Below are 27072 nucleotides of genomic sequence, written 5' to 3' on the forward strand. Positions count from 1 at the left end.
AGAGATGGAGGGAGAGAAAGAGAGAGAGAGCTGGGCGGGTCGTTCTCTGAGATGACATCACTTTTCCTGAACCCAAACACGGACCCAGAGACAGCGGAGGTTCGAGCACAAACCACCGTCTCAGGAAACGGATGATTTACGTGCGTTGGAGACGATGCTGCAGATTCAGAGCCAGAACCGATGAGGTGAGTCCACAACGACGGGTCAGAACTGTGGGGTTTTTATTTTTTTTACGAGCCGCGATGGAGGCTGACGTTTCCCTTTAACGCCGACACTAAAAAGCGGGTTTTGACGTTTCAAGGCTGTCTAGACTTTTATGTGTGTTTTCTCACGCGGAGTGTTTCGCGTGGAACGGCAGATGGAAGTGGACCGGGTTTGGTTCCGAAGGCCCGGGCGTCGTTAAATCACTTCTGCCGGGTCCAAAATGCCATTTTTTTTCTTTTCTTTTTCAATTGTGTCAGCGAAGATGGAAGAGAAAAAGGGGGAACCTGAGAAAGGAAATGCAGGTTCAGATGTTTCAACCCGTGGTTTCGTTAAGATAGTTCTGGAGTCAGAACCAGCTGCTCCACTGGTTCAGCCAGAGTTACTTTACGGCTGGTTTTACCTATATTTGTCAAAGGCTGGTCACTAAACTGGCGACTGGTGTGATGCTCTTAAGTTCAAATATTCACCTTTTCAACATTTAAACAGAGACTTCCTGTTTGTCTTCTTGATGTGGTTCGTAGACATATTTGCATGTATGGTCTGGGGGCCAAATCCTGCCCGCCAAGTCATTTTACGTGGCCCAATGGACGTTTTCTTTCAAAATTGAAGTAGATTAATGTTTATACCGATAAAGTGACCTATACAGATTCTGATTAAGATGAGGGACAGATATAATGAATTTCAGCAATAATAGTAATACTGGATAAATTTAACTTTATTGAAGATCAGAATCATTTTCTTACTTTCTATTAGTTTCAAAAACTGTCCCCCCCCTCTTCTAAAGTGTAATTATTGAGGCCATTATACATTAATTATAAAAATTTCCACACACAGTTTTTATTTAATGTACCATCAGTTTAAAGTATAAATGGACGGAACCTTTTTACAGAGGAAGTGACCTAGTTATAGAAAGGCTGATTTATGTACTTTCAGTTTCATCACATAGTTAAATTTACTCCTTTATCATTATTTTATAGACATAAAAATCAAACATGTTTGATGTCGTCCACAAATGTACATTTTAACTACTGTATTTGTACCACATTTTAGAAATATTGTCCCCTGTGTCGGCCATCTTGCTTTTTAGCCTGTATTTGTTTTTTTTATGGTATATTTCCATCATGTTGTGGTTGGTGTGTTACTTTGACATTAGTAAGTCTTTTTGAATCCATTGTTGTGTGCTTTGCATGAAAGATTTTTTAAAAGTGCTGATCAAGCAGAGGAGTAGAAAATGGCGTCTTTCTAGGTTGAATTGAATATTTTCAGCTCAGACTGGTTTTGGATGTGAAATTGTGTCTTTGTGACTAAATGTGTCTTATTGTGTGCTATCTGATGTAATGGAAATACTTTGAAATTAGAATACAGAACTGAACAGAAAAATAACTCTTTGAAGTGCGTGTAAAAAACCCAACCTTATCATAATGCTGAATCAGCAGGAAGCCAAGGGTGGTTTTCCCCAAAATAGACTTTATATTTGACAAATCTAACCTACTTTTTCTTAAGTAAACTTGACTGAAACAAGGGTTCACATTTTAAAAGTCACTGGCTAATGTTGCTTTAGAGAAAATTGCATTTTTTTCCCCCAAACAAAACACATTTCAGACAGTAATAATCAATAGAACAGAAACTATATCAATTGTCTTTTCGTTCTGTGCGCCTCGTATTAAATCCGCCACAAACCGGTTTTGCGTTAAGATACAACAATAAGATAAGAAGAAACCAATCTTAGGTTTTATGTCTTTCCAGCTTTATTCGTCTTTTGATGATCATTCTGGGGAGTCGAAGTGCTGAATTGGTGGCCAACACAAATAGCTCTTACTTGCTCGTTTTTTTTTTAGTTTTATTTTCAAACGCTTACTCAGCACTCAGAGTGGTCGATGCTAAGTTGGCGTTCGCGGAGCGTGCCAGCTCGACCATTAGCGGCAATCAGAAGCCGAGCCACAAATGCATCTGGAGCAGTCACGCGGGTATAGACCACGCTAGCATCTTAGCTCCGGCCTAATGGATCAACCTCCTGGAACCTTAAACGCCGGTCCAACGGAACGTTTCTCGCTCTTAAAATATCATCAGTTTGCGATAAACGCGTCGACGCTTTTGACCCAGATCTATTTAGGAAGTGCACATGACATCAGCGGGTTACGGTGGAACCGTTTTCAGTCGCCCCGTTGTTCCAGCGAACATGGCGCGCAGATGAGGTGAGCTCACCGAGGTGAATGTGGTTCCACTTCCACTGGAGCCCCGGCTCGTGTCCCGTGTTACAGACATTCCTGAGCGTCGGTGCAACTCCCGGCGATTCAATCCGTGCCACATGACATCATGAGAAAGAAGCCAGACGCCGCACAGTTGACGTGTTGGCAAGCGTGTTCGGCGACTCTAATCGTTCGCAGGTGTGGAGCGAGTGTGTTGTAGCGGCGAAGCTCCTGCAGATCTGCCACAAGTCTGCAGATGTAATTACGGAGCGAAAAAGAAAATCCAGGCTGCAGGAAAAAAACGTTGTTCGCTGCACTAGGATACTCGTGTCCTCCAGGAACACGCTGTAAAAATGTTTCTCTCGAAATCATGTTTTTTTTGCCTCAGCGGCTCAGCTTGTTAGCAGCTGGTCTGTTATCATCCACCTCTAGGGCGACTTTTCTATAAGAAAGTGACTTCATTTCGGTTAATGGCTACGAAGGAAGATGGGTTTTCTTCTTGTTGTTGAAACCATTAGCATTCTCCGAAGGGAAGCATCAGATTTCTTTGGATTTGTTGCAAAGTTTTTTTTAATTCTTTTATGTGTTAAAGCTAAGACACAGATCTTGACACTCGGTGCCCGTTAAACAAACTCTTGAACATTAACAAATGTCCAATTCATCAGCGGAGCAAAAAAAGTATCTATGGAATGTTAGCCTCGGTGCATCCTGTTCGCCCCAAATTCCAGTTTGCAAAAATGATAATATCACAAGTGGATTCATAGTGAGGTACTTTAGATCGATAATGCCTTCGCCCTCCTTCATTTTTATTGTGTTTACCTTTGGGGTTTTTCTTTAAATACCCAGTTCCCCTCCCCCCGGACTCTTCAATCTCTGAACCCCACTGCCTCAATGTTTGGAAACTCCTGTGAGCTTCCTGTTTGCAAAACCCATTATTTTAAGGGTAAAAGTTTTTTTTGTAGGGGTGTAAGAAAAAAAAGCTATACACTTTTATTTATTTATTGTGATATTATTTTTTAACAATACCTAAACGATATTAAACAGGACTGTATCAATATTTTAAAATATTTTTTTATTTATTTCGATTATATATATACTGTATATATAGTTTATATATATATTTTTTAATAATATACAATTAACATGCAAATATTCACAACATTTGACCATTTTTGTGTCAAAGTCATTATATCCTAGGGATCAATGAAATACCGCAAGATTACTGAGGACGAGAGGATACAGACTACTCGGCCGGTTCTAGATGGCAGCAGTTATTATGTCCTCCTTAGCTTAGGCAACACTAAAATCACGTAATGACTGAGGACGAGAGGATACAGTCAACTCCAGCAGCTTTTAAAGCCGATGTTTGGATATATATATTTGTTCTAAAGCAGTCTCGACTTTGTCAAGACTCATGTGGTCTGTAAAATCTGCAACACCAGAGTCAAGTACTCGACAATACTACAAATGTATCCTTGTTACTACAGTATCGCTATACTACTGTATATCGTATGGTTGACACGGACAACCTCTTGCCCCGGCCTGGACCGAGGTAGAGGAACCTCTGGGATACTTTGAGGTCGACCTGCTTTTCGTACTCATCCATCACCGAATGTGTTTTAATGCTTCGAATACAATCCGACAGCTGTGACGTTCCAGATGTTGGCGGACGACTTTTGCTTTTAAAAGCCTCCAAAACAAACGGCATCGCATACTTCTTGCATCGGCTCATCCTGCTGATTTAAGAGTTGAACTATTTGATTTAATCACATTTCAGATCCTACATGTTGGCTTCCTCGCTTCTAAATAATGATCTAAAGATGTCGTTTTTTTCTTCTGTGAAATATCTAATCCGAGCGTTCGCCGGGCAGAGATCCACCCGTGACGGCGCTAATAAAGTAGTTATTTACTCGCTCGTATGATCATCAGAGGCCGCAGCTGAGACCTCCGAGGGTCTTGTTACATGAAGGTGGATTAGTGCCGAGGAACTCTTACTGCCTATTAAACTGTCTTCCCTTCAATGGGGGTCTGTAGTCCGAAGCCCTGATTTATAGCCTTTAGTTCAGTTCAGTTTCTCCTCTGTGACGCCTTTTTTGCAGAAACAATCCCAACCAACCATCTGCCAGTGGACCGTTGCTTTCCATGTGCTGCTAACAGCTGCTGAACGTGATCGTTCATTCACTCGGTTGCTATTTTTATTTTTGACGGAAAATTAGTCGAACCCCTGACACCTAAACATCCCATTATCCAGGTCCTATTGTTGACAGGCTCTACCCTTGATGGAAGTATCAGGTTCACTTTTTCAAATGCATGTGTTTACAGCAGAAATATGTGATTTCGAGTCCAACCCCCTTTCTTCAGACTCTCCCTGACTCATTAGAAGATCTGATTAGCTGAAAACAATGATAGGAATGTGTCTTGTACGTAACACAGGCTTCTATTTAGAAAAAAAAAGTTGTATTATTTAAAATTTTTGAGGCGCGAAGAGGATTTTAAGTCCCTAGTTTTTCTAGTACCTTTAAAACAATATCAGGATTTACATTTTTGCTTAAATTATAGTTTTTTTCTTGATTAAATAAACCATTAATCTGCTATTATATGTTAGGGGTCGCCAACATTTCTGCATCACTAACCGGTTTAATATTAGCGTTATATTCAGGGACCGACCTTTAATTAAAAACAGGAAAAACCATTGATATAGATATTTTGTTTGACTTATTTTCACTAGAGTCACAAGCTAATGTTACTTTAGAGAAAAAACACCTCTCAGACAGTACTAAATGATAAATTATTATATTTATTTCTATTTTAAAATCATATAGAAGATATTATTTTCAAAAATACCAGTGATCAAATCCTGCCTTCTACTCTAGCTGTCATAGATGTCATTCATCTATATTTCATACTGTTTCTGGGTCAGTTGAAAAGTGTTTTTTGGTTCAAGAAAAACTGAAACCTGAGGCTAAATCATAAGGATCGTGCTTCTAGAAAGTTTAGTAAACATGTGACAAGTTCTTCTTATCGAGATTTACGATTAAGAGTTCAGTCATTGAGCATCAAACTTCTCTGGAGTTCCTTCTAACTCTCAATCACATCAGCACTAGAGAGACATGCCGAGATGACGCGTCGATCCGGTAGAACCTGGGTTGTTAACTGACAAAAGCTCTTTCATATACGGCTTGTGTTTTGTTGGCTCCGGGGGCCCCATGTGACCATCTCTGATTCAGGTCAAGCCCGTCCAGCCTTCAGCGATGAGCGTTATCAGGATCTTCTTTTATTCCCGAAGCCAGGGAAGTTGATCTAGGGAAGCTTTTTTAAATCCAACCCCCTTTCTTCGGACTCACTTTGAGTCGTAAAAAAGAGCTGACTGATCACGGGAACGCCATGTTTCATGCATGTCACATGTGATGTTTGTGAATAGCGGAGTTGGAAATATTATTTATCGCATTATTTGTTTTCACAATACTGTATCAATTTTTTTTTCAGGGCTTTTAAATCATGTTTTTTTTACCATAGTTCTTTTATGGTTTACATGCGGTTAAGTGCTCGGCCAATACTACGTATATATCTGTGTTTCTACAGTATCATGATACATTGTATTGTCGCCCCTGTATCGTTTCACTAGATTCTTGCCAATACACTGCAGTATTTCTGACCTCAAGTAAAATGCCTGCTAGCATGTTTGGTTGTTATTTCACTTCACAGATATTCCTCCCAAAAGACAATATTTGCGTTAATTCCATTCCATTTAAACTCACCAGGCACTGATGCAGGTCATTAGTTTACCATGAAACCGACAATTAACTCACTGTGTCAATATTAAGAAGTTAAATAGGCACGTGAAACACTTTCACATGAGAATAAATGCGTTTCTTGTTTGCCATCTAACTGTGTGCCATTATCTTATTTGCTTGTTTGGCGACAATTAGCTAATTTGTTGAGTTTCCAGTTTATCTTCTTATTGACTGACCTAATAGGAACAAAAACACGTAAAAGCCTGAAAAGTCTTTGAAATACAGAAGCTTATATGAAACTGTCTTTGGTGTGGATTCAAACGAGGCTCATTTGCATTATACATTTCTCTGATGTCAACATCTGTTGTGTATTTGTAAAAACAAATATTCTGGCTTAACTTTGTGTCCAAAAGAAACCTCTTCTAAGTCCTGGAGTGACCCGACCATAAATATAAATTAAGTACATTGAATGTATTTTATTATATTTAGCTTGGTTCATTACTTATATGCCACATAATAATAATAATAATATATATATATATATACAGTGTATATCTTAAAGAGGCATTAATCGTATCTCTTATACATTTTTGTTGTATTTGAATGAATGAACTTATTTATTTCAAACAAAATAAATGTGTTAATTATTTGTACATACAAAATAACAAAACACAATTTAAACAAAAAAGCAAAATAAAAAAGAAAACTTCACAACAACTGTAGTTCGAAAAAGGAGTAGGAAAAGTGAAGTTTATTTCATTTATCAATTTTTTTAAATGATGTTAATATTTTTATTTATTCTGTAATGTCAACATAAAAACACTGGCAATATAATTCCCTCAAATTATTTTCTTGTAAAATAAACGTTCCATCAACATTAAATTGTATAATGTGTTGAAATACAACAAAACTGTCACATCATTGCTCTTTATATTTGTTTATGGAATTTATTAAAAAAAATAAAGTATAGTATTGGCCCCAAAAAGTCACTAAAATCTTCATTCATTTATCAAAATTATTCCTTTATTTCTGAACTAAATGCTTTTCAAAAATAAGTATAATAAATATAATTATTATATATTATAAACAAGAACTACATAAAATACACGTTTGGTGGCATCATCAGGTCTGGTTTAGGAGCCAAGGTTTTAAGCAAGCCAGTTACCATACATTTTAATTTATTTAATATTTTTGGTAGTTGGTGTTCAAGATAACTTTCTTCCATAATATTTATAGAAACCCATCACCTCTCCACCTTTTTGCTTCTTTAAATCTCATTCAAAGTTAAGTGCATTGTAAACTAAATTCCTGTACTTGCTAGCTTAGCTAGTGGCTAACAGTGCTGGGTCCAGTCACGTTGAAGAGAAATTTGACACCTTGTAACACTTGGTATATTTGTAAATTTGAAAGATTCTAATCTAAACATATATCTTATATGCCTCCCCCTCTTAAAAAAATAAAATAAAAATCTTATAACAAGGGAAGCACATTACTGTACTTGCTAGCTTAGCTTGTGGCTAACATTCACTGTAAGTTGAAGTTTGACATCCTGTAGCACTTTTATCTGTTGTATTTTTAAAAAAAATCTAAATGCTTTAAATTCGCAATTAACTAATTACTTACTTTCTAATATCATTTGAGGACATCTTTGTGACAGGGTGAACATTGAATTTTTTTAATATATCTATGAATTAAGTCTTAAATGTGGTTCATCTTGTTTGTTACATGGTGGTGAAAATGAATTTTTCTGCTTTAGGGCACAATAAATATGATCATATTTATACAAATTTAGGTCTTATTTACACAATTATTATTTGTTTTTTTTGGTACCAAATAGATACACCGATGAATAAAACATTATTGATCCCTTGGGAAAATTCCTCTGGGAAATAGACAGAAACCCTTTGATCTAACACTAGAATACCTGACACGAGGACATGGAAAGCCATGTTGACTCGTCTGGTCGGTTCAAAACAAACATCAGACGAGCGGAGAGTCAGGACCGAACGGTGGATCTTATCGCACGTGTTTGATCTGCTGCTCCGTCCACACGCCTCGGTCCAGACCGGGCGCAGCTGCAGCGTGTTAGTCATAAGAAGATAAACTGTCTGAACACGCTCGTCTTTTTTCCCCCCGTTTGATTCCTCATGTGGCTCGTCTGCTCGGCTTTATTGTGGTCCGTCTTTGTTGACCGGTGCAGTTTTTCCCCCTTCAGCGGTCAGATTAGAAACGTCTGTGGCAGGATCTCTTTCATTTCAAATCAAATCGGTTTTTACAAAAAATCCCTAAAATGATTGTAGACGGCGGACAGATTTATATGACTTAACTAGGCGTGTGCGTTGGCGTCTGGTGATGTGAGTCACCTCATGATACTGAGACAACAATACAGTATATTATGACACTGTAGTGACACGTTTTTAATTCCTGTCCCAACCAGGGACGGGAATTGAAAATTAGCACAAGCTATAAAACTGTCAACTGCAAACTTGTATTGTAATTATGTTGACTGCATCATCCCTGACAAATAAATGAATAAATATATGTGTAGTATTGTCAAGTACTTGACTATTATTACTAGAATATTAAATGGTAGAATTTTATATTTCAAATATTAAAAGGTTCAATTTTTTATATTTTAATTTCAATTATTCAATATTTTTTAAATCCGTAGCCTTTTTAAATTCAATATAAAACAATTCAAATCCTTTCGAATTTAAAAAATCGCTTTTAGATTCAATATTAAAAAATGTCAGCCTTTAAAATGTAATATTACATTTTTTTTAAAGCCTTTCCAAGTTTATATTTAACATTTTTTAAAGCCTTCAGATTCAATATAAACAAATGAAGCCTTTGAGATTCAATATTTAAAAAAGTCGAAGCCTTTTAGATTCAATATTAAAAAAATTAAAAGCCTTTCAGATTCAATATTAAAAAAATTAAAAGCCTTTTAGATTCAATTTTTAAAAAATTCAAAGCCTTTCAAATTCAATATTAAAAAAATTAAAAGCCTTTCAGATTCAATATTAAAAAAATTAAAAGCCTTTTAGATTCAATATTTAAAAAATTCAAAGCCTTTCAGATTCAATATTAAAAAAAAATCAAAGACTTTTAGATTCAATATTAAAAAATTCAAAGCCTTTCAAATTCAATAGTAAGGAAAGTCTTGCAAATTCAACTATTTGTTTTGAAACCAAAATATGTTCAAAAATCAGCTTTAAAAGCTGCTGTAGTCAACTGTATCCTCTCGTCCTCAGTCATCGCCATGATCTTAAGGATTTCATTGTTCCTTCAGCTGTGGAGGACATAATGACTGCTGCCATCTAGTGGTTTAATTAAAACACATTAATGCTTGAAATATTTGCTATAATTGTAAATAAAAATAAAATAAAAAATGTAAACCACAAAAGAAATATGATAAAAAATATGGTTTAAAAAATCCCCCAAAATTTCAATATCTATACAGTATTGTGAACTAATTGAGTATCGATCGTTTCTTCACGCACCTAGTCTATATTTTACGTCGCGTCTCCTAATCTTTTTCTCGATGTCTTTTCTTTCGGCTGATCTTCCCATCACTTGTCAGCAGCGGCAGGACAATCCTCTTAGCCTGCTCTTCTTTCTAGGCCACTGACCAACTCCGTGCTGTCATTTTCTCCCGGCTGTGGGACGACCTCTTCCACTTCTTTGTCCGCTACATGGCAGGATCTCGCTTTCTTTTTTCTTTTTTTTTTTTGAACACATCCCCCTCTCCAGCTCTTTATGGCTGCAGCCAGCAGCTACAGGGTTAATGTTTAGCAGCAGCGGCAGAGGCAGGAGTAGTAGGAGGAGGAGGAGGAGGGGATGTAGCTGGTGAGGTGGGGGCTGGTCCACAGCTGTTGTAGTAGGCAGGGTCTATCGGTGTGGGGAGCCTCCACTCGTCCTGGAACAATGGGAGACATGGAAGACGGCAGCGGCGCACACACAACGAGGACATGCCCGTCGTAGACGCCGCAGAGGAAAACCGGCTTCCTCGCCACGCTCCGAAGGGTGACGCCACTTTTTTTTTTTCCCCAGGCCAGGAGTGAACGTAATCTCCTCCTCAGCCGGAAGTCCTGAAGGTTGTGGCCTCTGTGTCGCCCCCCCCCCCCCCCTCTGGGTTCCCTTTTTTTTATTTGGTCGTGTGCTGCTGTGCGGTGGTCTCAAATGACCGGATGACAGAAGGGGGGGACGCCAGGACGGGGAGGTAGGTGGGGATGATGGGGAGCGAAGGGTCCGGTTTGGATCGTTTGATCTCAGGGTTTGGATTGAGTCACATGTGGACAGTTCTGGCCGGTCTGGTCAACTTGTTGTGGAGATAATGGAAGAAGGATTTGGCTGCTAGCTTACATTTTCTGTGCCTCATGCCTCGGTTTATTCTGATTTTCCCTTTAGTTGCTAAATGACATAAATCCGCCACGATTTCCATGTGTGTCTTGTTAAAACGTCAAACACCGATGCTGGATTTACGGGGCTCCTCGTGGAGGTAGAAATGCTAGGTCCCCCCCTCTACACCCCCATTCGTGTTGTGTCAGACATACATGCCACTTATTCCAACCTCAGGCCGTTTTTTTTTTTGGAGAAAGGAGACCCTGCCTACATCCCCCTTCCCCCCATCAAACTCCTGATCCCAAATATTGCCGCGGATTCGTCCCGGTTCACAGAGGCGCAGAGGCAGCCCTAATTCTGTCTCACCCACATATCCTCCCCTTTGATATTTATCACCAAACTGCCGTCTGATCGCGGCTAATGATGCGTCTGCAGAAACACCCGCCACAGTGGCCCACTTCTTCAGACGGGTGCAGACGAAATCCACCCCCCTTGAGATTCCCTTTCGATACAGATTTTTTTTTGGGGGGTTGTTGTATTGTTTACATGTGCTGCCAGCGCAGCAAGAGCTCCAATGCTGGAGTCTGCAGATGTAAGGATGTGCTGCCTCTGCCAACCCCCCCTCCTCACCCCAAAACGGAGTGATTGACACGCTTTAAGAAGCCCCTTTCCCGCATTTCCTTTTTCCGGTCTTTGATCCATTGTCTACCTCAGACATTTCTCTTTGGAACCCTCTTTGAGTTGTTGTTTTTTTTTATTGGCGGCTCAAGTTTTGGACCGGGTCACCCGGATTCAGGTGTGATGACACGATCCGGCTCGAGCGGGCAGATGCTCAACACCTCTAATCCCATTCAGAGCGACAACATCTAACAGGATCAAGGAGCAGTTACTCGAGCCACGGCTTCAAGAAAACAAAGTGTTTTACGGCGCGTTAAACATTGGTACTACACGTTATGTAGTAGCTAACACTCGATTACTCTTGTTACCTAAATAAACATTTCTAACTTCCACCATCCGTTCGTTCTCACTCTCCTCAGTGATGGTGGTTGAATCTTTTAATTGAGATAAACCTTTTGAGGATTTATGACCTGGAGCAACTTGTAATGTCTTGGCTTCAAAGTGGCTGCTCTAGGAATATCTACTCAAAGGAATCTTCTACAAATTATGGTTGTTAATTATGTACTTTTTGCTTCATAGACTTTTATTTGGTCCATTTTCGTTAGTTTGCCGTCTTTTTGTGAGAATCACCAGTCATTGTTGATAGTATTGAGTTCTTCTTTTCAAAATAAAACGCCTTTCAGACAGTAATAATCAACACATTACAACTTATATGAAATTATAGTCAATTTTCTTGACCCAAGACCAGTTCTAGTCCGTGACAAGTTGGTTTTCATTTTTATTATTTCTGTTCTATTGATTATAACCGTCAAAGAGGTGTTTTATTTTGAAAAAAAAAATTGGTATTTTCTCTGAAGTAACATTAGCCTCTGACTCTTGACACGTCAAGAAGCTCGTTTCAAACAAGTTTATTGAAAAGCATAACCTGAGCAACACAAACTCTAAATTAATTTTACAGTTTTTATCTGTAATTCTATCACTGAATATATCAGACCCCTGATGTATAGTAGCATAGGTTTTGCTAACCCCCCCAAAAAACGACTTAAAAAATCCTTTAGCACATGTTTTTAATCCTGCTTTTCTATCGGTACTACAAAAACAAGAGACTTATGTTCTACATAATATATTTTAAAAATATTTAAAAAAAATGATGAAGGTAGTCAAGGCACTAATGGTAATTACAGTTATTGATAAATGGATGAATTTTATTGTCATTGTTGTCAAGGATGTACAACATAATAGCAGCAACTAAGATTGGTGTTTTATAAACGTATAAAACCCATTTTAAACACTTAAAAAAGATGGTACCAAAGTATACATTTCAATACAACAGCTCTCTAGTGCAAGTGTAGAAACAAATATAAGAAAATAACCATAAATGGAGAGAATAAAAAAGGGATACTTTAATTTATAGCATTTTTCCTGTTTTGTTGTCAAACTCTGAGCATTCGTTCCCCACAACGAAACCTATTCTTGCCTCACGCTCCAACTTGTTGAGAGACATTTGTGAATTATTTGCATCTTCTGTGAGGAGACGGGAGTCGAGCTCTTACTGGTCCATGTGTTTCCGAGGAGAAGTCGATGTTCACGACGCAAAATCCCCAATCGGGCTCTTATCTGGAGGCCATTTTAAAAATGATAAGCTCGGAGAAAAATCTGAGGAGAAGATGATATAAATTGATAATCATCCCAAAGAAAATGAATATTACAAAAGTGTGTGTGAGTGTGTGTGTGTGTGTCGGCGGCTGCTGAATTATTCATCTTTCTTTCATTACACTTGACAATGAGTCGGAGATGAAAGGGAAGAGGGCTGGAGAAGGGGGTAGAGATTGAGGACGAGGTGGAACAGCTTGTGGTTTTTGACTGGAGTCTGCCAAGTGTTGGTATCTCCTCCGGGCGGCGGCGACTCTTCCTTTTTTTTTCCTTCCGGTTTCCATGTCCATGTTCCATGTTCCATGTGTGATGGAGAGAATCATGGGCGACACGGAGCCACAGCCTCGGGGCGACCGTCTCAAATGTTTTAAATGTGAAGAAATAGACAAATAAAGTAACAAATGTGTTTGTTTTGCTTCTTTAGCTCCCTGGTTGTGTTGTTGGCGGACAACACTGGAGCCTGACACTTGACTGAATCCTCTCCGAGGGGCTGCTGAGGACATTTAAACCAGGTCGGTGAAAGTTTTCAAACATCTTCTTGAGTCTCTACTGTTTCACTGTGCGCTCCGGGGTGTGTAAAGTGTACCGCGCCACCTCACTTATGGATTGTGTTACGCTTTTGTGTAGCAGCAGGTCAACTAAATCTGAGATCCTCCACAAGTTTGGTCCCCGGGTCTATTCAGGACGCACAAAAACACCACGTGTATTTATTGCTGAGGCGCAAACACATGATCTGCCCTGTTTTGTTCGCTGATCCAGTCCAGAAGCTGAAGGCCCTTTTGTTTGGGGTTTAGTTGCCGTGTTGCGTTTTTTTTCTTCCCCCCGCCCCCCCAAACAACAAGTCTTTGCTAACTTGTAAGTCTTATCACAGCTTTTTTAATTCCCTCTTGTGCGCTCTAGGTTGGCAAATGGTTTTAATCCTCACGGAAAATTGGGTCGTTTGGTAATTAGAGATGTTGCTGTTTTTAAGCAGATATTGTTGTGAGAGTTTTGAATCCGTCGACCACGTTGATCCTCCGATAAGACTTCTGAAATGTGAACACAGTAGTCCCGACTGTTCTCTTAAGTAAACCACCTGGATAATCCCGTTAATGACTCAATTAAGACTGACTGTAACTGTAGTGCTAAGAATAGTGTTTGCTCCGACAGACTCCACATAAACACAATTTAAATATCCTGAGAACGAAACGTTTATTTTACGTAAAATGTTTTTTTTTCTGAATACATGACTTGAACTCAACCTCCTCCCCTGACCCTGAGGCTCTCGTGAATGTGTACTTGGAAGGTGTGTTCATATTTGTGTAAAGGGGGAAAAAAAAAAGCATTTCCTTTCAAATATTTACACAAAATGTTTTAGTTGGAAAGCTTTCAGCTGCTGCACAGGTTTAGTAGTATCATAAGTAAGTAATAGTTATTTGTAAAGCGTCTCTCTAGACCAGGGTCACGAAGCGCTTGAACAATCGAAAACGATACGCAGTTAAAATATATCCTTTAAAAGATCAAGAAACATAAGACAAACACAGGAGTCTCAGAAAATCAAGGAAAAGCTTGAACAAATAAGAAAGTCTTAAGATGTTTTTTGAAAGAGTCAGTAGATCATCAAACACAGAGGAAGATTGTTCCAAAGCTTAGGAGCAACACCCTGGAAGGATTTTTTACCTCTGGTCCTGAACCTTGTTCAGGAACCATCAGTAGATTCTGGTCCACAGACCTCAGAGCCCGAGCTGGGGTGTAAGGCTGGATCAGATCACTGATGGAAGGAGGAGCCTCACCATGAATAGATCTGAAAGTAAGAACCAGAATTTTAAAGTTGATCCTGAAAGAAACTGTCAGCCAGTGAAGAGTTTTAAGGACCGGAGAAATGTGAGTTCTCCTACTAGAGCGGCTCAGAATTCTCACTGCAGAGTTTTTATTAACTTCAGGCGAGACAGCACCTTGTTTAGACACGAAAATGAAAATATTGAATATTTGTGTTATATAATTGATTGACTTTAATAATAAGTATAATGACAATCGTTAGAAAACCAACCAACTTCTTGATCACAAGCTGCATGCAATTACTTTTTTTTTTTTTGAAGAAGCCTTTGTTCTGTTTATTCTTCCAATATTTAGGAAGTTTTGGTTGTTAGTGCAGTTCACAAAAACAGATTAAACATAAATACACATTATTCTAAGATGTAAATTACACAATAAACGCATTAAAAATACCAAAAAACCATAACGCTTTACAATAAAATAAAGTAATAGAAAATAATGATAACAAAATAATTGTAATTGTAAACACCAATTTAAATTTCAAAATAAAAACCCTGATCTCAGTGGACAGGAAGGGGCGACAGAATTGAGGGTGTCATCTTGTGAATCTACACATCTGCACCTTTGTCCTTCCATCACCTGACGCCTGGAACACTGTCGTGCACAGAGTGTTTTGCTTCTGCTGATCCGAGCAGTGACGGAGGCTGATCTCTCTCGTCGCCGGAGGATTTACGTGTTTGTTCACGACTGCTCAAGACGGCTTTACAGCTGCGACGTCAACGGCTAAAGCTGTGTTCGTCTAATCTTTGCTTTGATTAAAATAACAGTCCAGGATTTTACACTTGATTCGTTTTTTTTAACTTTCGGTTCATCCACACTTGGATTGACTGTCGATGGTTTTTTTTGGACAAAAAACACACAATCAAAATGCATTTAAAACAGTGGGTTAATCTCCTGTGGGTTTAAAGTTAGTGGAAAGTTAAAATGGCCGAACAGAATAGCAACATTTTACCTTTTATCTAAAGTTTAAAAAAGGTTTTCGGAGGTGCCATCGTCCTCGTTTCATTTCACTTGTGGTTGATAAGTTCTCCTGCTCTGGACATGTCTGTCGATGGTTTACACGTTACTTCAGTTCAGAATGAAACTTGAAAGTCGCCCGAAAAGCCTTGGAGTGACCCTGCTGTGTGTCGCATTCCAACTCATGTGTAGCGCCACCTATGGAGGTAGCCTTCAGAAAATTGAATGGTTGTTTTTATAAGCATTGATTTTTTTTTAAAATAATTTAAATCCATAATTAATGTAATGAAAGGTTGAATTTGTTTGTTATTTTCTTTGTAATAATGGAGTAAAAATAAGTAATTTCTAGATTAATTACATTTTGTTTTACACATAGTTTGATATTGTAATTCCAATGATAGCAAAATAATTGTTATAAATTCTATTTTCATTTTCATTTTTAACCTTTTAAATTCAATATAAAAATGTTGGTATAATAGTGTCGCCAGACATCACCAAAAGAGTACCGAGCTACTTCATCGTGTGCTTCTATGGTGTATGATGAAAGTCAGATAGCTCTTGAAAAAGGTTACATTATTTAGTCAATTTTTCAATTCTACCTTTTAATATACACATTATTAAATTCAACTGTATATAAAATGCTTCAATTCTTTAAAAAGGCAGCATTTCAATATAAAAAAATCTTTCAACTTTTGAAATGTTCAATTAAATATTCCTTTACTTATATTTTTGAATGTTTTTAATTATTGGTCATAAATATTTATCTGGTGTTTACAGATGAAAATAATGGCCGAAGAGACGGAACAGAGAATGTGTGACGAGGACTTGGAGGGCGAGGAGGCGGACCAGGAGTCTTACCTGGGAGACAACAGCGGTGAGCTGCTGGACCGACTGAAGGAGCTGGAGGTGAGAGTCCGGGAGGGATTGTAAGTTCTGCTGAGTCATCAGAAAAAAAAAAACATTTTCTCTCCTCGTGCTGCGACGCAGGCGGAGAATTCCGCCCTGATGCTGGCCAACGAGAACCAGAGAGAAGCCTACGAGAGGTGCCTGGACGAGGTCAGTGAGTCGAGTCGCTCTCGGGCGAGTTTTCTAATCCTAACGCTAACGCCACTTGTGTCGTTCAGGTGGCCAACCACGTGGTCCAAGCGCTGCTCAACCAGAAGGTAACGCGGAAACAATCAGTGTTTTTTCAGGGCGACTTGTCTGACTTGTCGGTGTGTGACAGGATCTGAGGGAGGAATGCATCAAGCTGAAGATGCTGGTGTTCGACCTGGAGAGGCAGAACCGAGCGCTGTGTGAACTCTTCCAGCAGAAACTGCCCAACCACCCCACCGCCCACTACCAGGTGACCCAGAATCAGGACTCGCATGCGAACATGAATGAATGGTTGACGAGGGAGCGACGAAGATCCAGCTCCGCGTTTATAGCTGCACTTCAAAGTGGCTTCGCCTGTCTGGGGCGTGTGTCGGCGTGTGAGCGCGAACTCATTTGTGGTCGTGGAGAGTCACATAAAGAGTCTCCACTGACGCAAGATTCTGATGTGGTTCCGCTGTTTTGAAAAACGAAAGTCTCTAAATATGCTACAGGAGTCAAAACACAATCACGGGCGACGGCTTTCATCCTTGAGCGGCGTTAAGCTAAATAAACATCAAGAGATCTAGTCGTTTTCAAGCCTGCTTTACGGTGTCCTTGAAGGCAGCACGACCTGCTTTTGGAGACGTAATTCAAAGCGTTTTAAATCTCTTAAAAATAATCTTTTATCAGTGAGTTGTGGTGATACTAAAAGGTTCTTCTTCATCTTCATCTTCTCATCATGGCCTCGTGATTGTTCCTCCCACAGTGTCAGGCTGGATCCATCCCAGAATTCAACCCACAGCTGCACAACCACTCCAGCAAGCAGGTGGAGGCTGGACAGACTGAAGCACAGGCCAAGGTGATTGAAGTTTTGACTACTTTTACCTGAGTTTCATGTGATTTTACGGCTTTAGACTTGTTTAAAAAGGGTTCTAAACGAAAGTGGTTTAGTTTGTTTTACACAGATTATTTATATTTTTAATATCTGGCCGTTTTTAATACATTTAAACTAGGAGAGTACTTGGCAAGGATGTGGGATGAATAAACTGAAATTATGAACAGATTTAAACTCCAACTTTTTTTTAAATTTTAGTTTTTTTTTTTTAATCACTCCCTTTTCATCTGGTCCCCCCTGAGTGAACTCATCACTGCAGCTTATTTATGCCCCGACTAAGATAAGGCACATATATTATGGATGTCGGCTGTTAAAGTTAAACTTGAATATCTTTGGTACAGAAGAACAAACCCAGAGATAAATAAGATAACTTGAGCCTCAAAGAACGATAATCTACATGTTGTTCGGCTTGTTTGGTTCCCAAGGACAAGAGTTATCTTCTCTGTTAAGGCTGTCTGCTGCTTAAGTGAGACAAAGGGATTCTTCATTATTTAAGGGATATTTCAAGAAGGACACGGTAACAACACTGTTAAAGGAACTAGTCAGGGTGTGATATAACATCCATTCAGGGGGTGATTTTCTGCTTCCAACTGACACCAGAGTTTATGATCTTCTTCGCGAAAAACCAGGGGATAGTTGAAGAAAACATGCTAGAAATAATGTTTTTTTAAGGCTTTTGTTGCCATAGTTACTATTGTATTAGCATATATAGATTCTGGCGCAACGATACGTATCACGATACAACAATAGGGTATATTGTAATACTGTAGTAACAAGGATATATTTGTAGTATTGTCGAGTACTTGACTCTGGTGTTGCAGAATTTACAGACCACATGACTCTTGACAAAGTCGTAACTACTTTCATTCGTTTTGAAACCAATACATGTACGAACATCAGCTTTAAAAACTGCTGGAGTCGACTGTATCCTCTTGTCCTCAGTCATCCCGGGGATCTGGCTGGATTTCATTGTTCATTTAGTTCTGGTGGACGTAATGACTGCTGTGTACTTCGAAGTTTAAGTGCAACACAAAAGGGAACGAACCCTGTATATTGAAAAAATTGAGTTATTTTATTTTAAACACACTTGAACCGTAGACGATAAAAGAACCATGGTAAAAAACTGAATCCTCTCGTCCTTAGTCATCGCCGAGATCTCGCTGGATTTCTTTGTTTATTTAGTTCTGTTGGACGTAATAACAGCTTTTTACAACGAAGTTTAAGTGAAAATTAAAAAGGAACAAATGCTGTAAATAAAAGTTTTTTTAAATTTTAAACACACTTGAATCGTAGACAATAAAAGTACCATGCAATAAACATTATATAAAAGTCTAATATCGATACAGTATCGGGAAGAATAATATTGGGCTATAAAAGTGTATCTAAATTTCCATACACCCCAAATGGCTTATAGATTGGTGTTAAGGTGAGTTGTTCTTGACTTTCTTAATTCAGGGTTTTCGGTAGTTGATGTTCCGGTGAAGCATCATGAAGCAGTTTCATGTCTTATTAGAGGTCAGTAGGTGGCGCCATCAGTTTAAAAATGATGTGATGTTTCACTAGAACAGTTAGGAAAATAGTGCAGAGACCGCCATCTAGTGGACTCTGAAAATAATGACCCTGCTTCATGAAGCTTCATCAGAACATCACTAGTTCTTGATAAACCTTGTTCTTAAAACGGGCCCCAGTATCTTGGCACAACCAAACTAATCCCAGACTCTGGTGGACTGTCAAGAGTGAGAGACCACCAGCACTGATCCCACTGCACTTGTACTTGATATAATCTACTGTCATGAAACATGTGCTGATGTTCATCTCTCGTCCAAAGGGCAACGGCCACCCGACACAACACGCCTTCCCTGGCCCCCGAGGCTCCGCGGCCTCCATGGAGGCTCTGTCTCCCTTCTTCAAGAAGAAAGCACACATTCTGGAGGTCCTGCGCAAGATGGAGGAGACCGACCCGCTCAAGTTCCACCCGTCCGCGGGGAGTCTGTCTCTGTGCGACTTCAGCCAGGTGCTCATGTCCACGGAGGCGGTCCTGGCCTCCGCCGAGTCCCAGCACACCCACTGCCACTGCTCTCGCCCGGACGCCGACGCACACCCGCGCCTCAACGGCGACGGAGCCGCCAGGTGTTTACACTGCAAGAAGAGCAGCCTTCCCCCTCAGCCGTGCAGCCATGTTTGTAGTCCGTCCTCCAGCCAAGGCGCGACCGCCTCCGGGGAGTTTCAGCGTGGCGCCGCGGAGCCGTCGGCGCCGAGCAACACGAATGAAACCCACAAGCAGGCGACGGATCCTCCCGTGGTCCCGCCGGTGCCAAAGAGCTCCCTTCAAATTCCCGTCAAACCGGAGGAGCCGCCGGGGGTCCCAGAGGAGCTCACCGGCTTCTGTCCGTCCTCCACGCCACCCGATGGCGTGCAGACCTCCCACTGTGACGCCAGCGCCAGCGACGGCGCCCTCTACAGTCCTCCGGAGAGAGACCAGGACATGTCGTGCGTGAGAGCCGGTGCCTCCGTCAGCCCGAGCCCCTCGTGTGACGTCAAAGCTGTCGCCGTCAACTCTCCATCCAAACTGCTCAAGTTCCTGAAGATCCCCTCCATGGGGGACAAGTCCCAGGCCGCGAGCCCCGCCCCCCGTCTGAGCCCACAGCTGACCCGCAACTCCAGGATTCCCTGTCGGACCAACAACTACGAGGTCTACCACTCGCCTGTACCCACCAGGAGAGCCACCACCACGGAGAGGTGCAGGCAGCCCCCCCCTCCGCCCACCAGGTCCGAGTCCTACCCGGCCACGCACTCGGCACCGACGTCGCCCCCCAAAACCGAGGACATCTGCCCCGCCCCCGCTCAGGAAATCAGCCTCTCTCCGCCCAAAATCTCTTCTAAAATGGTGCCTCCGCTGTCACCGATGTCCGAGAAGGTTCCTCACTACGAGAACGTGGAAACCAGAGAACCCGCCCAGGTTCTTGAGAAGGCCACGCCCGTCTCATCCCAGAGCAAAGGCGGCGACAGGAAGTTGATCAAGTCGTTGCCGGAGAGTGTCCTCAAGCGTTCGCTCCCGCAGAAGCACTCGTCCTCGTCCGCGTCCCAGTCTTCCTCTGACGAAGATGATGAAGACGACGACGAAGATGATGATGATGATGAAGACGAAGAGTCCGACAGTCAGGTGTGGGTGAACCAGCACAGTCTTCCGAGCAAACCTCAGAGCGGCGTGATCCGACCCCGGCAGGAGGTGGAGACGAGCCAACAACAACAACAACCACAACCACAACAACCTCCGCCGCCGCCGCCCAGAAGAACCGAGTCCTCGTCCATTCCCAAGCGACCCGCGCTGGGACCCGCAAGGCCTCCGCCGGACTCCAGCCACCATGCCTTCAAAGACCGACTGGCTGCTCTGGGGAAACTGAGGAGCTCTGAAGACCTTCAAAGCGGACTGAGGCTGGCAGAGGCCGAGGGTGAAAGTGTGAAGTCGGGCGACGACCCGATCAAGACCGCGGACAGACCCCTACAGAAGGACGGTCCGGACGGTAAACCCAAAGCCTTCAAGTGTCCCCCTGTTCTGGTCAAGCAGGAAGGAAGCGGGATCAAGATGGAGAGTCCCAAGAGCAGGATAGGCCTCCCGTCTCCCAACGCCGACACCCCGCAGGTGCTGCGCAACAACATCAAGTCCTTGAATCTGGCCTACAACGTGAAGGTCGCCTCTTACGGCAGCAACAGTCCCAATAAAATCCCCCCCAAGTCCCCGTCCAAACCCTGCCCGGGTCCCGCCGTCCACAGAACGACCAAGCCTCCCGAGGCTCAGCGGTACGCCTCAAAGTCGGAGGAGAGGACCAAGATCGGCGGCAAGAGCAAAAAGAATCCCACGTACGGCGACAGCCTTCCCTCCCCGCCCCCCAAACCCCCCTCGGCCGAGGCGGAGAAGCAGCAGCCTCCGGCCACCAGCCCGCACTCCGCCATCGAGCAGAAGGTGATGAAGGGGATCGAGGAGAACATGCTGAAGCTTCAGGAGCAGGACCGAGGGGCGCCTGTCACCGAGGTCAAACAAAAGGCCTCCAACGGCATCGCCAGCTGGTTCGGCCTGAAGAAGAGCAAACTGCCGGCCCTCAGCAAGAAGAGCGACGCCGCCAAGAGGGAGTGGAAGATCAACATCCCGTCCGTGGGCAGGGACTCGGTGAAGGTGGCGTCCCGCTGCAAAGAAGGCGTGGAGGGACTGAACATCTCCACGCTGATGGAGAAGGCGGAGGGTCTGAGGAGGGCGCTGGAGGAGGAGCGGGCCTACGTGGAGAGGTCGGGCCGAGGACACTCGTGCGAGGTGGTGATGGATCAGAGTCAGGGTCAGCTGGCGGTCATGTACCGAGGAGCTCACTCCGACAACTTCATGCAGCAGCTGCTGAACAGGTGACTCTCCTCCATTGATCTTCTCAATGTCGGCTTCTGGAGGTTCCGTCTCTCCAGTTCTTCACGGCGTCTTGTTGAAAAGTTCTACTTGTTGCAGAGTGGACGGGAAGGAAGTGATCAACCTGCCTCAGCGACGCCTCTCCTTCGACTACAAAACCTCCAAACCAGTTTTCAACCAGCAGAGCATGATTCACACGACCAGTCGGGATGAGATGGTGAGAGTTTACTGAAGAACATTGAAGTTTACGTTTCAAATCCAACCTTTAGGAGCCTTTGGTTCACCCTTCAGAGCCGTATGTGGCTACCTGATGTTAGCACGTGCCTTAGAGACAGAAGTATATTGAAGTGCACTATAAGTATTTTGATTTTATACTATTATTGAAGTAGTATACTTGAAGGGTTCTTTTGACATCCCTTAGTACACGTGTATATACTTCTGTTTGCTATGAGTTCACTTATTTTATACTAAAATTGAAGTAGTTTACTTTTAAAATCTCTTTGCAGAAAGAAGTATACTCAAGTGTACTAAGAGTCTTCTGATTTTATACTATTATTAAAGTAGTATATTTGAAGTTTTCTTTTGACATCCCTAAGTACACGTGAATATACTTCTGTTTGCTATGAGTTTACTTATATAATACTAAAATTGAAGTATTGTACACAAGGTTTACTTTTGAAATCTCTTTGCAGAAAGAAGTATATTCCAGTGTCCTGATACTTATTTAATACTAAAAATTAATGTAGTATACCTAGTTTACTTATTAGTTTACTTTTCACATCGAGCAGAAAAAATAAACATGTTCTAGTTGAGCTGAGTATAAACTGAAGTTTACTTTTGACTTGCAATACTTCAAATTTGTTCACTGATGTATACTTAAACAGTACCTATAGTCAAAATAAGTACTAGAAGTATATACAGTACGTACCTTGAAAGTACCTTTCTGTAAACCTAAAATGTTCCAATTTAGTCTGAAGAATTATCAAATTGGTATAATTTTAGAACACTACAAATAAATTTACCTTAGTATACTTACTATACTTAATTGTGAACTTAAGTGTACTTGAATCAAATCATTGAAATGTTTTATGGTTTGGATAATTTGTTTGTGTTGAATTATTAATTAAACCATTTATATATTAAACGGTTTCTTTGTTTTTCTTATACATAGTTTTTGTTCTAATATTACAAAAATTATTTTTTTCATTTATAGTATTTTATATTCAATATAAACAAAACGTTATATTAGTTTCAACATTTTTATATTGAAGGACAAATGTTGCGAGTTAAAAATGATAGAATTTTAATAATTTATTTTAGAAAAGTTCAATAGTTGGATTTTAAACTTTAATATTCTTTCATTTGAAGGTATTCCAAATATTGGGCGAACACTCAAGTTCTCGTGTCTCCACACAGGGAGCCGAGCGAGTCGGGAAAGTCACATCTGAGGAAAACATGGCCGACGCAAGTCAGCGTTTTGCAGGTAAGAAACCAACACAATGCTACACATACTTTAAATAGTTTCCTAAGTTAAATTTCATCCTTTTTCTACGACAGGATCCGGAGCGTCCACGTACACGCTGGACAGCGGCATCGGTACTTTCCCTCTGCCCGACTGCAGCGGGGCCACGGGGCGAGGCCTGTCCAGGACCAACCACTGCTCGCCGGGCAGGGCCGGCAGGCGAGCGCGGACCCTGGACCGGGAGCCGACGCCACACGACGAGTGCTTCAACACGCCGCACAAGTATCTCATCCCCACCATCCAGTACAGCTCCATGCTGGACGCCCGAGGCTCGCCCGCCGTCATCCATGAACGTGAGACCCAAACCATGAGTGTTTTTTTTTTTAATCGCGTTTGGTTCTGACCATCGTTTCTTCCGCAGACAAAGACATCCATGGAAACAACATGTTCTCGCCTCGCTCCAAGACCTGGACCTTCCCCAACCTGGAGGCTCCAGCAGGACCTGCTGAAGTGTACCTGGCTGTGGAGGAGGAGGAGCCTGTCGCCTTCGGGTCACCCTTCAGAGCCGTATGTAGCCTTGTGCTTTATAAACAGAAGTATATTGAAGTACTGAGTATACTTATTTTATACTACATTTTAAGTAGTGTACTTGAATTTTTCTTTTGACATCCCTTAGCAGAAAGAAGTATATTCAAATTTAATAAGAGTATACTTATTTTATGCTATAATTAAAGTAGTATATTTGAGGTTCACTTTTGACATCCCTTAGCAAAAAGAAGTATATTCAAGTGTACTGTGAGTAATACTAAAATTAAAGGAGTATACTTGACACCCTTTAGTACATGTGAATTTACTTCTGTTTGCTAGGTGTTTACCGATTTATTACTAAGATTTAAGTAGTGTGTTTTACGTTTAATATTCCTTAGCAAAAAGAAGTATATTCAAGTGTACCATGAGTATACTTATTTGATTCTATTATTGAAGTAGTATACTTGAAGTTTATTTCTGACATTCCTTAGTACACGTGAATATACTTCTGTTTGGTATGAGTTCACATATTTTATACTAAAATTGAAGTAGTGTACTTGAGGTTTACTTTTGACATCCCTTAGCAAAAATACTTATTTTCAAGTGTACTATGAGTGTACTTATTTAATAGTAAAATTGAAGTAGTCTACTTAAGTTTACTTTTGACATTCCTTAGCAAACAGAGGTATTTCCAAGTGTACTATGAGTATTCTTATTGTATACTAAATTAAAAGCAGTTTACTGAAGTTTACTTTGGCGAACTGTACTTCAAAATTGTACACTGATGTATACTTATACAGAACCTATTGTCAAATTACATACTATAAGTATATACAGTACCTACCTTGAAAGTACACTTCTGTAAACTTAAAATATTCAAATTAAGTCTGAAGAATTATCAAATTAGTATAATTTTAGAATTACTTTACTTCTACTTAGGACCTAAGTGTACTTGATAAAATGAGTTTCAAGTATATTACTTTTCACTAAAGGGGTTGTTCTCGGAGACACTTCAGGGCAGTTATTTTTACTTTACCGTGTACTGCCTCTCATGTTCACGCTCTCTTCATTCTCGTGCACTTCAAAGCGCACGTCTTGCATAACCTAAAACACTCAAGTGCGTTCTCGCCTCACGAATTATTCATCGACGATGAAAAATTCACTTTACCTCAGCCTGGAGTGGTTGCATAAGGACAGAACCGCGACCACCAAACGCCTTCTGTCCTCATAGAACGTAGATTTGTTTTACTGATAGTAACGTTTGTTGTGAAAACGTCAAATGTTTAGATTTGTTGCCTTCAGGGCCACCGTACATCTTAATTGCTGCGGCGAGTCAGGACAGGACCTGGTCTACGGTAGACAATGAAATGGCAAACAATTGCCTTTTATTCCAAAATTCTGCAGAAAAACTTAATTTGAAAAAAACCTACTGTGTCAAAACAATCACCAACAATTATTTAAAACATATTTACTTGCTATAATGCAATTATTTTTTACAAATCACTATTATTAAAGGAATAATAAATTAATGGTGATACCTTTATCGTTTCTACTTAATGGAAATGTGTAGAGTTGTGTAACTGTACGATATTAACACGTCATTTGGTATAAATTGATTTTTTTTTTTCATTCTTTATTTATATTTGGCGATTACAAAAGTAGCAAATAAAAAACCTTAAGCTTCTTCAACGTTGGTATTATCTTTAAATTAATATTTATTTTAAAGGCATGCAACTATAAAAACAATCATTTTGGTTACATTTTCGACTCTTCCGTGTTGTAGATCTAAATAAATATATTTAATTTATATATACGTTTTAGTTTATAACCTTTTGGATTTCGATTCGCTTTTTCATGCTACTTGCTAACATGCCAATAGCGGAAAGTCTGTGATTAAGTTTTATAATGTATTTTAATTTAATGCGGCGAAAAAAACCCGAAACTAAACCCAGACGCAGTTCCTGTGACAACCGTTTATATTCGTGACTCTGCCACCACCTACCGGCGTTATGTGGAATTGGCGCCGCATTATTTAAATCTAGAACTAGTTAGAAAAATCACTTCTATGTGTAATTTCTCGTGTCAGAAAAGTCATTATGGTTCTTGTTTCAGAGTTTAAAACCGGGCGGCACGCCCTCCAGCAGGCCGGCGGAGCCCGGAAGCCTTCCCGTCCCCACCCACTCCGTCATGAGCCGCCGGGGGAAGAACCGGACTCCGAGCGTTCCCGAGGTGAGCCGGGAAACTGGACTGGAGCTGCTCCGAGAGCGCCCGGAGGAAGCCCTCTCCCCGAGTAGACCCCAAGTCCTGGAGACCCCAGAGTCGCTGAGCGACTCGCTGTACGACAGCCTGTCGTCCTGCGGGAGCCAAGGATGATCCGGGGCTGATCCAGGACTGGAATTCTGTTCCCGCGACGGTCAGTCACTATTGCAACTAGACGGCTCCGAGTCTGCTCAGGATCTCCACTGGTCGTCAAACCAAATAGCAGCACTTGAGCTGCTCCATGTTCTCAAAGACTGTGGTCGACACAGAGAAACGCATGAGTAGATTTAACGTCGGCACAAACGTCTTTATCACGTCCAAGTGTGGAGCTTCTTCATGAATGTTCACGTCTCCGAGTGTACAGACAACTTTATTGATCAGGTTGATCTTGTTTTGAATGTGAGTCATGTCCAACATTTAAAGGTAATATATACCAGCAATAACACAGACGAGAGACGAAGTCATTATTTATTTATTTCAAATGTTTCTTTTTGTATGTGAAAAACTGCAGCGTCATCCTTCAGCCCATATAGCTTCTGTCGGTTTTTCAACTTTCTAATTAAAATTCTTTTGAGTTCTTCACATGTTGTGCTTTCTGAGTGGACAGATTGTTAGTGGGTCGACTGAATGAATAAAGTTATGATTTCAAATTATGATCGACTACATAAGTGTTATGAATATATATATGATTTCAATAATATTGACTACATTTATGAATTCATGCTGTGATTTACATATGTTGTGAATTCTTTCTAAACTAAATATTCTTTAAAAAAAAAGTTATGAATTCGGGAAAAAATGCAAAAAACTGTTATGAATCATGTTATGATCTTGTGAATTCATGTTGTGATTTCGAAATATTTTTTTCGGAAAAATGTTATGAATTCATGTTATGATCTCATGATTTCATGACTTCATGTTATGACTCATGAATTCATGTTATGATC

General features: G+C 40.8%; 1 protein-coding gene across 5 annotated transcripts; it reads left to right on the plus strand.

Moving 5' to 3' along the window:
• Nucleotides 1-55: 55 nt before the first annotated feature.
• On the plus strand, nt 56-26778 carry nckap5l (NCK-associated protein 5-like). Of its 5 annotated transcripts, none has more exons than XM_087781891.1 (13): nt 56-185; nt 13167-13254; nt 16292-16420; nt 16502-16570; nt 16639-16677; nt 16740-16859; nt 17355-17447; nt 19312-21878; nt 21961-22093; nt 23245-23359; nt 23434-23691; nt 23760-23905; nt 25979-26778. In XM_087781891.1, exons 3-13 carry the CDS (start codon nt 16292-16294, stop codon nt 26237-26239), a joined length of 3930 nt encoding a protein of 1309 aa, XP_087638017.1. In that variant the 5' UTR covers nt 56-185; nt 13167-13254; the 3' UTR covers nt 26240-26778. The 5 variants fall into 5 exon arrangements, with proteins under 5 accessions (XP_087638017.1, XP_087638020.1, XP_087638019.1 ...); XM_087781894.1 differs by having other exon boundaries at nt 23293-23359; XM_087781893.1 differs by having other exon boundaries at nt 21976-22093.
• The last annotated feature ends 294 nt before the right edge of the window (nt 26779-27072 follow it).

This window comes from Callionymus lyra, chromosome 19 (assembly GCF_982586985.1).
Source record: "Callionymus lyra chromosome 19, fCalLyr1.hap1.1, whole genome shotgun sequence".
Lineage (NCBI taxonomy): Eukaryota > Metazoa > Chordata > Actinopteri > Syngnathiformes > Callionymidae > Callionymus > Callionymus lyra.

What these genes read in the sequence shown, in the direction of transcription:
- nckap5l (XM_087781891.1), top strand. Translation starts at nt 16,292, where the DNA reads ATGAAAATAATGGCCGAAGAGACGGAACAGAGAATGTGTGACGAGGAC. An exon ending in ACCGACTGAAGGAGCTGGAG is followed by an intron (nt 16,421 to 16,501) that starts GTGAGAGTCCGG and finishes GCTGCGACGCAG; the next exon opens with GCGGAGAATTCCGCCCTGAT. An exon ending in ACCCCACCGCCCACTACCAG is followed by an intron (nt 16,860 to 17,354) that starts GTGACCCAGAAT and finishes TTCCTCCCACAG; the next exon opens with TGTCAGGCTGGATCCATCCC.